The following is a 13,057-nucleotide window of genomic DNA, read 5'->3' as shown; positions in this document are numbered from 1 at the left end:
CAACAGAAGCCTCCCCACACGGTACGGAGTGGGGGGGGGGGGGGGGGGGGGGGGGGGGGGCCGACACAAGCAGAAGGTTGTCTGTCGTCTGTCGGCGTAAAGCCAGGCACACATAGTCACATGTTTGCTCGTGCATACTGGCTTACGCACACTTTGCATATTCGGACGTCATGTTGCGTTATTAGGCGACGCCTCATCGCGGGCCGTCCCGTCCGTCCCACGAATGTCCCTGTTTCTCATTGAGAGGAGGCCACAGTGAGAAATCAGCACTGTCGTTTTGGTATGTGTTGTTCTCTTGAAGCCTTGAAATCCCCCCCCCCCCCCCCCCTCTCTAAAAAATATATAAAAAAAACCTGCCTCCCCAGTCATCAGGGAAGCTCGGTTGAATAAGTGTGGCTTTTATAACATCCAACTTATTTTTCTGGGGCGATTTCATGAATATTCCGTACGTTGCTGAGGAGGGAGTGATGGCTGAGTGGAGATGATGCTCTCTGCTTCCTTTTTAGGCCATGTGTTGTTCCCACTAGCAGCTCATTCATGCGTGGTGTGTGAGGGTTTGTGCGAGGAGAGTTTGTTACAGGGTGAAAATTTCCATCATCTAGTCAATTTATTTGTCAGCCCCCCCCCCCCCCCCCCCCCCCCCCTCCTCTCCCGGCCAAGGCTAGCCATCTCGTGACTGAAGCTATTACATCTCTTGTTTTACAATGAAAGACATCCTGACTATAGAGTCAGAAAACAAGTTGGCAAAAACAGTCTTTTTTTTTACAAATTGCAACACTTAAAACCAATTATTCAGTTGTACTTCTTAGTCAACGTTGGCTTGACCCAGTTAACTCCAACTATGCCGAGTTGTCTTGCTCGTATTTGTTCTGATAGAACGTACTGTAATGTAATTGCAGTAACTACACCAACTGCTCTTATGGTCATCTCGTCACGGCCAAGCTGCATTTGTTGTTCGTTGTTTTTTTTGTTTTATAGATTCTATGACTTGTCTGATTAAATCAAGGTTAAATTGCACGATATGATTACAGCATTGCAGACAGGTGGTCTTAACTTTAAGTCAAAGATTGTCAGGTCGTCCTCTTTAGTGAGGCTCCACAGATACAGACTTGGAATTAAAAACACTTAATGTGTTTGCAAAGCGGGGGCGGACTCCGGCTGACAGAAAGGCGTCAAATTGTGTCGGCCTAGTTTGACTTTTATCAGAAACATGTTTCCGTCGACTAATTGAAGCCAATCGGGCAGAACTGACTCACCGACACAGCTCCGTCTGTCTAACTTCTGCAGCTGTCCAGATGTTAATGAGGCCAAACTTGTGAAGTGTGTTGATGCTTTCATGAAGAGCTGCTGTATTACAAGCTGTTGTCTTCTGCAGCACATTATGTCATGCCCTTACTCTATTGCACCTTTTTTCTCTCTCCTGCTTCAATTAAAATATCATTAATTACATCCTTAGTAAGTCTTTGCCCTTTAGCTCAGACATACTGCAGGGCCTGCTGGCTAAGGAGCACATTCTGTCATGTATTTTGCACTATAAAGATTAGTATTTTTTTAAAGACAAAATCAAGCCAAACAAACTATGTGAAAACTTTGACATTTTGGAAAAAACGAGTTTTTCCAAAGCACAACAAAATGTGGTTGAAACCTCCGGAAAAGCTAGCTTCTATTAACATATGGTCATATATAGTCTTTATTATCATGGCATTTTAACAATCATGTAATTCAGTGGAAAAAACATTTTCTCATTCCCAACTCGTCACATACGGACACTGGGTCAGGACCTTCTGGTGTCTCTTTCCAACACAGTGGGTATGGAAACAAAACTACTTGGTTTAGTAAAAAGATCGTGGTTTGGGTTAAAATAACGTTTGTTACATAGCTTTAGTTCTGTAGGTTATGTACTGGATGTAAGTTACGTGCTCCACGTCATTTATGCAACTTGAAATAAGTTAACGTTTAATTGTTATGTAGCTTCAGTGAGATAGTCTACTTTACGTGCATAACGTGAGTTAAGTACTTTACGTGCATAACGTAACTTAAAATAGGCCAAAGTTGACTGTTGGTTTCACACGGGACATGAACAGCGGTCTCCTGGGTGACTGTCCTGTGTTTGTTTGACCAGTCCATCCACCCTGACCTCCTCTCTATGCTGACTTTGTTGGTTTTCATACTACCTGACTTCCGAGACAGTTGCTCTCGGTGTGTAATATTACAGGTTTACTGGTGCGTCTCCTACAGAAGCTAAAGCAGGAGTTGTCACGGGAGGTCAAGATGAGGACCCAATAGCAAGACGAAACGAACTGACAACCCAGGCCTGCAGGGCCAGGGTTGATAAGCAGCCAGGCGGTGATCAGTAGAATCAGGATCAGCTGGTAACGATCCAGATTGTCCGCAGCTGAGTGCCAATCAGGGGTGTGGCCTGGAAATCGTAATGGTTCAGACAGGAATCCTGACAGTACCCCCCCCTCAACGGGAGCCTCCAGGCGGTCCGCCAGGCTTGTCTGGACGACGAAAATCTCGAATCAGAGTGAGGTCGAGGATCCGAGAGCGGGGCACCCATGTGCGTTCCTCTGGACCGTATCCCTCCCAATCCACAAGGTATTGGAAACCCCGACCCCGGCGACGAACATCCAAAAGTCTGTTGACCGTATGCGCCGGGCCTCCGTCGATGAGCCGGGCGGGAGGTGGGGGTCTGGCCGGAGGGCACAGGGCACTGGTGGACACCGGTTTGATCAGAGACACGTGGAACGTCGGGTGGATCCTCATGGACGAGGGGAGTTTCAGACGAACTGCGGAAGGGTTGATAATGGCTTGGATCTCAAAAGGACCGATGAACCAGGGGGACATCTTCCGTGATTCGGTCCTTAATGGGATGTCCTTGGTGGAGAGCCACACCTCTTGACCGACTTGGTAACGTGGAGCCGGGATGCGGCGGCGATCCGCCAAGCGTTTATTTTGTTCAGCGGTACGGAGAAGAGCGGCCCGGGTCTCCCTCCACACCTTCCTACAGCGACGAAGGTGGAGCTGAACTGAGGGAACGGCTATCTCCACCTCCTGCGCGGGGAACAGAGGTGGCTGGTACCCCAGGGAGGCCTCGAATGGAGTGTGACCAGTCGCCGAAGAAGTATGAGAGTTGTGGGCATATTCCACCCAGGGCAGGTGAGTACTCCAGCTGGAGGGGTTAGATGCTGCCACGCAGCGGAGCGAGGCCTCGAGCTCCTGATTCAGTCTCTCTGTCTGCCCGTTGGACTGGGGGTGGAACCCAGAAGACAGGCTGATGGTCGCGCCGAGGACCCGGCCGAAGGCTCTCCAGACCTGGGATATGAACTGCGGACCTCGGTCAGAAACAATGTCCACAGGGATCCCATGCAAACGGAACACCTGGCTGACCATAACGTCAGCCGTCTCCTGAGCAGAGGGAAGCAGACCTGTGACAAAGTCCAGAGCGATATGGGACCAGGGACGATGTGGCACCGGAAGGGGTTGCAGCAAGCCGGCGGGGGGTCAGTGTGACATCTTGTTGCGGGCACAGGTTGAGCAGGCGAGGACGAAAGCTCTAGTGTCTGCCTCCAGTGACGTCCACCAAAAGGTTCGCCGAAGCATGTCAATGGTGCGTCTGATGCCCGGGTGACAGGAGAACCGGGAGGTATGCGCCCATTGGAGCACTTGGGAGCGTGCAGGCGGAGGAACAAAGAGGCGACCTCCGGGGTCTGGCTGGGTCCGGAGAGCGTCCTGCACCACAGATTCAATCTCCCAGGTGAGAGCGGCTGCCACACAGGTTGCCGGGAGAATGGTGCCAGGACTGGAGGAGTGACCCTCGGGAGAGAACTGGCGAGCGAGAGCATCAGGCTTGGTATTCTTGTGGCCGGTGCGGTAGGAGATGGAAAAGTCAAAACGTCCAAAGAATAGTGACCACCGAGCCTGACGAGAGTTCAACCGCTTAGCCGTCCGAATGTACTCCAGGTTCTTATGGTCCGTCCAGACCACGAACGGATGAACAGCCCCTTCTAGCCAGTGTCTCCATTCCTCGTGAGCCAGCTTGATTGCCAGCAGTTCCCGGTTTCCCACATCATAATTTCTTTCTGCCGGGTTCAACCGGCGGGAATAGTAGGCGCAAGGGCGAAGCTTAGAGTCAGCTTCCGAACGTTGCGACAGGATGGCCCCCACGCCTGTGTCAGAGGCGTCCACTTCAACGAAGAACTGTCGGGTGTCGTCGGGCTGAATCAGGATGGGGGCGGAGGAGAACAGTTCCTTGAGGAGTTTAAATGCCAGACCAGCCTCCGGCGTCCACACGAACATGGTCTTGGAGGAGGTGAGCCCAGTGAGGGGGGCTGCTAGCTTGCTGTAGTTTCTGATGAACCGGCGGTAGAAGTTGGCAAATCCCAGGAATTGTTGGAGCTGTTTCCGAGAGGAGGGAGTCGGCCATTCAGTTACGGCTTTGACCTTCTCTGGATCAGCCCTTACTTGACCCTTCTCAATGATGAATCCCAGGAACTGAACTGTGGTCACATGGAACTCGCATTTCTCTGCCTTCACGAACAGCTTATTCTCCAGTAGGCGTTGGAGGACCATCCGGACGTGGCGCTGATGTTCCTGAAGATCTGAAGAATAGATGAGGATATCATCTAGGTACACAAACACAAAACGGTTCAGGAAGTCCCGGAGTACGTCGTTTACCAACGCTTGGAAAACTGCGGGGACATTGGTTAGTCCAAAAGGCATGACCAAGTACTCGAAGTGACCGAGGGGGGTGTTGAACCCCGTCTTCCACTCATCACCTGCTCGGATCCGCACCAGGTGGTACGCATTGCGAAGGTCCAGCTTGGTGAAGATTGTGGCTCCAGACAGGGGTTCGAATGCAGAGTTAATCAGTGGCAGAGGGTACTCGTTCCGGGTGGTGATGCTGTTCAAACCTCGATAGTCGATGCAGGGCCGGAGGCTCTTATCCTTCTTTGCGACAAAGAAGAATCCGGCTCCGAGTGGTGATGAGGATGGACGAATGATTCCAGCCTTCAAAGACTGTGTGATGTACTCCTCCATGGACGCCTTCTCCGGTCTAGACAGGTTATATAACCGACTGGAAGGGAACGAAGCGCCCAGGTGGAGGTCAATAGCACAGTCGTAGGGGCAGTGAGGTGGTAAGGAGAGGGCCCGAGCCTTGCTAAACACCTCCCCAATGTCATGGTAGATGGTGGGAATGGAGGCGAGATCTGGCGACGGCAAGGTGGGGCCCTGGAGATGTCCTTCAGGGGGTTGCGCAGATCTAAGGCAGTTAGCATGACAGTGGGGGCTCCATGCGGCAATACTCCCAGCCGCCCAGTCAATCTGAGGGTTGTGGGTGGTGAGCCAAGGGTGGCCCAGAACTAGAGGGTTTTGGGGAGAAGAAAAAATGTAGAACTGAAGTCTCTCTCTGTGATTACCGGACAGGATGAGCCGAAGCGGCTGGGTCCGGTGAGTGACTCTGGCCAGGAAGCTGCCATCTAGGGCATTGACCACTAGTGGAGACTCTAACGTCTCTAGGGGGATCTGGGCTCTAGCTATAAATTCCGTGTCCATGAAGTTTTGCTCCGCTCCAGAGTCCACTAGTGCAGAGAGAGAGAGAGAGAGCGGGAGTGCAGAGAGAGAGACGCAGGCAACAAAAGTCTTGGTAGGGAGTTGAGAGAAGGTTTGGTCCACTCACCAGTATCCCAACCATTACTGGCGAGCGCCCCCATTTGGCCGAACTGGACAGGAGGACACTGAATGGCCCAGGGGCCACAGTACAGACACTCACCCGCTCTGATCCACCTCTCTCTCTCTCCTGTGGCGGAAGGTGAGCACGGCCGAGCTGCATGGGCTCCACCTCCGGGGAGGAAGAAGAAGACGAGCTCGGAGCCGGAAGATGTATCCGCTCGCCCTGATAGGCTGACGCCGAAGCACGAGGGCGAAAACTGGAGGAAGATGACGTCACGGGGAATTCCCCTTGGGATCGGTAGTTCCTCTCACGTCGCCTCTCCCGCATCAGATTGTCCAGCTCAATCGTGAGCTTCATCAGTCCTTCCAACGATCCGGGCTTATTACAGATGGCCAACTCATCCTTTATGGATTCCGATAGTCCGTAAATGAACACTCCTCTGAGCGCCGTCTCGCACCACCCAGACTCAGCGGCCAAAATGCGGAAATTCACCGAATGTTCCGCTACACTTGCTTGGCCCTGACGTAGGCGGAGAAGACGCTGAGCTGCATCCTCGGCGTCCACCGGGTGATCGAAAACCTTCCTTAGATCCTCCACAAAGTCCACATACGACACGGAATTAGGCTGGTCGATGCTCAACGTATTAGTGGCCCATTCCAAAGCCCTTCCCGGCAGTAATCCCACCACGTGAGAAACCTTGGATCTGTCAGAGGCAAAAGTCTGAAGCTGACGGTCAAATACCTGTCGGCATTGGAACAGGAAGCCCCGGCACCTCCCCAGAGTTCCGTCATAGTGATCCGGAGACGGCACGGGGGATTCCCGATCCGGCGGGACCAGGACTGGAAAAGGGAGTGCAGGCGCTGGAGCCGGTGCTGGAGCCGGCGGAGATGGATCCGTCCGAGCCAGTCCCTGCACGATGAGGCCAATGTGAGAGACCTCAGCTGCCATGGATCTCTGTGCCTCATGCATGTCCATGAGCATCTGCTGGTGTGCCTCAAGCAGAGCGCTGTGTCCGGTCAGCGTAGCTGCTCCTGTGGTTGCTGGATCCATACTGGTCAGTTCGTTCTGTCACGGGAGGTCAAGATGAGGACCCAATAGCAAGACCACAGGAGACAGAGTCTGGCAAAACAGATTTTATTTCACCAGGATTTAAAGGCGAGGATGTGTGGAGCCCGTGGTCCGACACAGGTAGCCAAATCGACGATGTGTGTCCCGTGGCACGACACCGGAGGGCAGGCAGAACAGCGAATAATCTACAACCGTAGTGCAGAGGAAGGAAGTTAGTCCAGGAAAACATCAACTGATAATTCACGGAACAGAGGTGAGACTACCGAGGCAGAAGACGAAACGGACTGACAACCCAGGCCTGCAGGGCCAGGGTTGATAAGCAGCCAGGCGGTGATCAGTGGAATCAGGATCAGCTGGTAACGATCCAGATTGTCCGCAGCTGGGTGCCAATCAGGGGTGTGGCCTGGAAATCGTAATGGTTCAGACAGGAATCCTGACAGGAGTAGCTCGTTGCTTTAAGTGAGTTCTGAGCCAAACATCAGCAAATGTGTAGTTTACAACCAGTGACACTGCAAGAAAATCAGTGTTTTTAGAAAACACATGGCATAGAAAAACAGTTTAACGGTAAACATTACAGTATTACAAAAACGGCTCTTCAACTTAATTTAACTTAATTTATAGTTTTAAGTTAAAATACAGTGTAAAATATGATGATGCTTTGTGTAAATCTGTAAATAGGTAAAGAGATGTGTTCAGGGCCTAACAGCCCACTTTAAATGTTACGATGCAAATAATGTAAATCTGTCTAAAATCAAGATGTAACAAACAGAACAGGTAGAAATAGTAAAACATTGCTTTCTGTGCCAAGAAGTTAAGACAGAGATAGCTTCACTAAATTTAGTCGAAATCTAGTGTTTAAACTTGGATGTGCAATGTATATACAGTGCAATTTATTAGAAATATGCTCAAGCCATATTAAAAACCGTATCATACAGACGCCGAGGGCCATCACAACGCAGTATTTGATGCCCTGGGAGCAAAGACCAGGCTGCTGGAAACCACTTCAAAATGTTTTGTCCCAATATCCTCCAGCAGATGAATCGAGTCATGCGGAAACATCTCCAACAGAGCGTATTTGTCCATCAACAGCCTACGAATCAACCGGTCAACTAATTGGCAGCTCTCATTTTACTGTCAACTGTCCAGTAATGACAACATGTATCATGTTGCATTAGATGTAACTCTGGTGCTCCTTTCCACGGCTGCGGACAGGTATTTATTGACCCCCCACCCCCCTTGCTCCTTGAGTCAATAATAGACCCAATAATAATACCTTCTTGTCTGTTGTTTAACATTGAATCATTGCTTTGACAGCTCTTTGCAGGAAGCTGCTGCTGCTGCGTGGTGACTGAGGGTTAGGGTTACTGAGGTGCTTTTGGGACTGAACTAACTGGCCAATTCACATATAAGGCTCTCTTAACCAAAAGTGTTGTGATCTTCAGTAATTAATTGAAGTCAAAGTTCATTTTTTACTGTAATTTACAGGCTGTTGAAAGTCGGGTTGACGTGGCTGACGTTGAAAGCGGCCAATGAAAATACAGAGTAGATCTGTTTGGATTTGGTTCACTGATAAATAGACTTGGATAGGAGTGTAACAGCGGGGGATGAGTGTGTTCCCTGCCAGATTAAGAAACCAGGCTTTATATCCTTTCATAAATCCTCCTGTCTTATTCTCCTCTCCATCTCCCCAAGGCGAGCCGAGCCGGTGTTATGTCTTCGACGGCGACGGCGTGTGCGAGGAGTTTGAGCGGGGCTCCAGCGTTCGGGACTGCGGTTACTTCACACCTTTGGGCTACACGGACCAGTGGGCTTCCGCCGCCGCCGCTTCGCACCAGGACCCCGACCTCTGTCCCGCCCACGCCGCCACCGGGGAGCCGTCACTCACCAAGGTATGAAGCACGAACCACGGGGCACATAGAAAGACTTCCAGATGACAATAAACTCCCCGTGGAGGCCGTCGTGGAAACCCTGGACTCTGGGCTAACAATGATAGCAGCTTGGCTACATCTTGAAACACCCGTATTCATCTCTGTACAGGAGGCTTGAAATCTGGAGCACATAGTCCAGCCTGATTTATTATGGCTCCTGTTACACAAACACAACTGCTCATGGAGTGCAGATACAGTAACGTCCATTCAAATCAGATTCAAGGCTTTATTATAACAGTCTATGCTTTGAAATCAATATTTCATCCAGCCTTTGGTTTTTACAAGATTTTGCATGAAACCTCAGTAGTAACACAGATATTTGTTGAGGAATAAAGACGAGTAGCAATATTCCTCAGCTGACTTTCTTTCTCTCCCTCTAACCTTTCTGCTCACTCACACTCTTTCTGTCTCTCTTGTTTGCTCTCCCTGCCTTTCACTCTCCTTCTGCATTACTTACTGTGTTCTAACATTGTTATAACACAGTATAAATCAGCCTTTCAATGAGAGAAGAGCCAAGACATTCAAATGTAAAAAAAAGCTATTAAAGTGACCTGCACGAGTCAGTGCATCATTGGTTAATATGAAAGTATTTTTACTACTTTTATGAGCAGAAACCGGTAAAGACAAGAATAAAAGGAAGGGCTTCCACTATAACTTTGGAGGACATTTTGTCAGAACTTTATAAGGCAGCACAGCGACTTTGAATACGTCATTTTAGTTTTTTAGTAGAAAATACACTGGTCACTTCCCCGCCCTGAACCCTCCCACAAAAGGTCTGCAATCACACGAGGCCTCTCAGATCCATCAATGCTTGAAGCTTCTCGGACGGGCAAAGAACATGATTTAACTTTTTAACTTTGAACTGTTGTTAATCTTCTCATTTGTACTTGACTTTTTTTTTTTTTTTACGTTAAATTCATTTTCATTTCATTTTCCTTTATTTCCTTTATTTTTTCTGAATACATTTTTAACTTAGATTTTTTATATTTCTATAATTCTTTATCTTTTATTAAATTCGTATTTATTTGTTTTTTATATCAAATTTGTATTGTATTCTTATGTGTTGTTTATTCTTATTTTTTATTCTGAACAAGCTTTTTGTTTACTTGCTATTTATATATTATATATTATCTCTATCTCTCCATGTATGGAGGTATTCATTGAGACATTTAGCTGTCCCGTCATTGTCTGGACATTGAAACCTAAAAACAGAAGTGCTGATCTACGTATGAAACTTCAATAAACAAAAGGAGCATGATTTAAGGTATCTTTATCATGGGAGGACTGTTGGTGTCAGACAAGCTGGTTCCAGCGTATCAGAACTGGCAAATCTCCCGGGACGTTTCACACCACAGCCTCCGTACGGAAACCAATCAAAGTGTCATGAGGAGTAAAGTCAGCGTGGATTATCAAATGCTTCACTACAAGAGCAGTTTGGCTCTTCTCAACACACAAAATAATCTCACGGAAGTTCTGAAATTAGTGCGAAACCAAAAAATTCAGTTTATATAAACTGTCCGTTGTTGCACCATAAAGTGGAATATGTGACGAAACCACATATTAGACCATGTGCCAATAGAACCAATGATTTTACATGAAGTATTTTTCACATTAAAGGATGAGCTAAAGTGAGGTTACCATGGATTATCGACCTATAATTACCTGTAATTATTGATTATGTAATTAGTATGTGTTCTGTGTGAAGCTCTGCAGGTACCAGCACCTGGAGGTGAGTGACAAGCTGCCCACAGACGCCTGGTTCCCTTGCACAGCCCAGCCTGACACTAATGACCTGGAACATTCATTTTGGCTGAAGGTACGTGTGTGTGTGTGTGTTTGTGTGTGTGTGCGCGTGTATGTGTGTGTGCACATCTCATATCTGTTTTCCCCTCCACTAAATGACGGCGGGTGGCTATTCCATCTTCAACAGCTTCCAGCACTTTCCAATACTTTTAAAATAATGAGTTTTGAAGGGCCTCCCACACAGTCTGCATGGCTTAAACACACACACACACACACACACACACACACACACACACACACACACACACACACACACACACACACACACACACACACACACACACACACACACACATTCCCAACATTCTAACAATTGCATGATTCATACAATGCTTTTTTTTTTTTTTTTACTTTAATTACCCTTTTTCCAGGACAACTGCAAATTATCAGCACTAATGATCTGTAGACGATTACTCAAATCATGACTAACCGTCTACTTATTCTTTATTTACATTTGTGCTATTTTTTACTCAGTGGCTACTAATTATCAAAATATTCAGTAATGACCAATACCACTAATAGTGGAAGACCAAGTGTTATGTAATTTATATATCTTTCATAATTATATACCTAAAATAAATGTATATAAAGGCATCTGAGGGAATCATTTTGTAATTATAAATAGATAATTAGGAATACATCATTTACAAGTATACTTTATTATGGCCCCAGAAAATGCAGACCAACAAAAAAAAGTAATTATTCATGATCATTAATCCTAAATCCACTTATTAATTGTTTATTTGTGAATTAAACACATTAGAATTGATGACATTTGACGTTGGCAGACAATTACAATAGCTGCTGTTGCCATTAAGATGATGTCCTAATTGCCCTTCTTATCTGTGCAGCATCAATACTCACAAGCCAACGTTCAGAGGGATGTCCTGTTTGTTTACTGCACAGTATTTTGGACCTGACTTTCCATTCCCCACCTGTGTCTGGTTCTCCTATTTAGTCGTGGTTGTGCGATTTAATCTTTCCACAGCCACGGTTCCCACAATCCACTGTGCAGGTCCAGACTAAGCGTAGGCAAGCTGTTGATTTGAGTGATCGCTTCAAAACCCTTCGTCCGTTGTGCTCCGGATTATAGGCTCCCTGAGTCATGAGTCTGCCTCTTTTTTTTCCTTGCACAATCATTTTTTTTTCTTTCCCTCTCATCAATTCCACTTCTTCGTTGAAAGAGTCATCTTTACATTCCTTCTTCTTTTATGGATGTTCTCTTTATCAAGCACATCTCTAAACCTCTTTGGAGGGGCCGCCTTCTCCTAAAGACTCTTTCAACGTCTGAAAGGGCCTCCATGATAACACCCGTATCTGCCAGCTCTCCCTGAAACACTTCAAGTCTCTGAAAGGCTTCCCTCGCCTTAAATATCTTGTCTCACTTTATCTGAAAAGCTTTCAGCTATCATATCCATCTCTGCCAGCTCTCTAAAGGTGCCCGTCTCATTTAACAGTTCTTACTCTTCCTTTGGAAGCCCTTCTTCATTTTTATAAAAGTGATACTCCAAAATCCATCTTTTGAGGATGAAACCTCCGCAGTCTGTCGGCTAAAGAGGTGGCTGTAAAAAGTTGAAGTTCTGTCATAGAGAGCAGAGGCCGAGTTATGACATTGGATTTCAGACCCTTCGCGAAGCCACGCCCCCTGCTTTTACACCGTCAAGCTGTCAGAGCTACAATGGAGCCCACACTGTCACTAACTGCACTCCCTAAAGAAATATGATCTCATTTTTGGAGAATGAAAAAGTGATTTCAGAGAGAAGCAGACAGAAGGGTCTACAACATGTTGTTCAACATGTGTTTGAAGGATAAATCCACGATATCAAACTGATTCAGCAGTGAAAACAGTTAAAAAGCTAAAGATAGAAGCTAAAGCTACAGATCACAGTGTGAAAGTGAACCACCACATCACCTGGAGATCCAGACAGAAGACGATGATATTAAGGAACAAGAGTGTTTCTGTAACGACTGGTAGGTCTTTATTCACTGTTACAGTCATTAAAAAGCTAAAGCAGCATGTGTAGACATTCATTATACCTTCAGTAGCTAGGTAATGATGCTAGGTAATGATGTGCTAAAGTTCTCTGCTAATGTTAGCTCCACAGGTTTTGACGTAGAAACGTAATATTTTAGAAAGGTATTTCTGCTTCCAACCTCTCCAGTTAACAAGTATCTCTATTACACAACTTTAACCGTGACTCACTAAATCCACTGAACCAGCCTGAAGATGAAGGAAATATCAAAACACTGCACGAGAGTCTTTGGAGCAGAGCCGGGTGGTCGTCAGACCCTGGTCGGAGCTGGACGATGCTCTGCTATAATTGGCTCGTTTGCCTCTCAGCATAATGCAAAACCATGTGTTATTCTATCTATTCACATGGTCGACAACCGCAGTGAAGCCGCCGTTTTTTTCTTATGACGGAAGCTAAGGAGGATGTCAGGTGACGTAGTGTAAAGAGCAACAAAGTCCAAAGACAGAGGAAGTCGAGGTGGATGGACTGGTCAAACAAAAACAGGACTTTCACCCAGGAGACCGCTGTTCCTGTCCTGTGTGAAACTTAATTTACGCAACATAACAAACAGA

The 13,057-nt window shown here is 47.1% G+C and overlaps 1 protein-coding gene across 1 annotated transcript in view; it reads left to right on the top strand.

The window, feature by feature from the left end:
• The window catches only part of pappa2 (pappalysin 2), a gene marked incomplete at both ends in the record, with an annotated part of 71,623 nt that overhangs the window by 30,674 nt on the left and 27,892 nt on the right, over positions 1–13,057 (top strand). The window contains 2 exons of the mRNA XM_079173655.1: positions 8,435–8,631; positions 10,376–10,486. Coding sequence (XP_079029781.1) covers positions 8,435–8,631; positions 10,376–10,486 — 308 coding nt within the window. The remainder of the gene's footprint in view (positions 1–8,434; positions 8,632–10,375; positions 10,487–13,057) is intronic.

Source organism: Pholis gunnellus (genome assembly GCF_910591455.1).
Source record: "Pholis gunnellus genome assembly, chromosome: 14".
In the NCBI taxonomy this organism is placed as follows: Eukaryota; Metazoa; Chordata; class Actinopteri; order Perciformes; family Pholidae; genus Pholis; species Pholis gunnellus.
The sequence above is the reverse complement of the archived record's forward strand: the minus strand, read 5'-3'. Positions and strand labels throughout refer to the sequence as shown.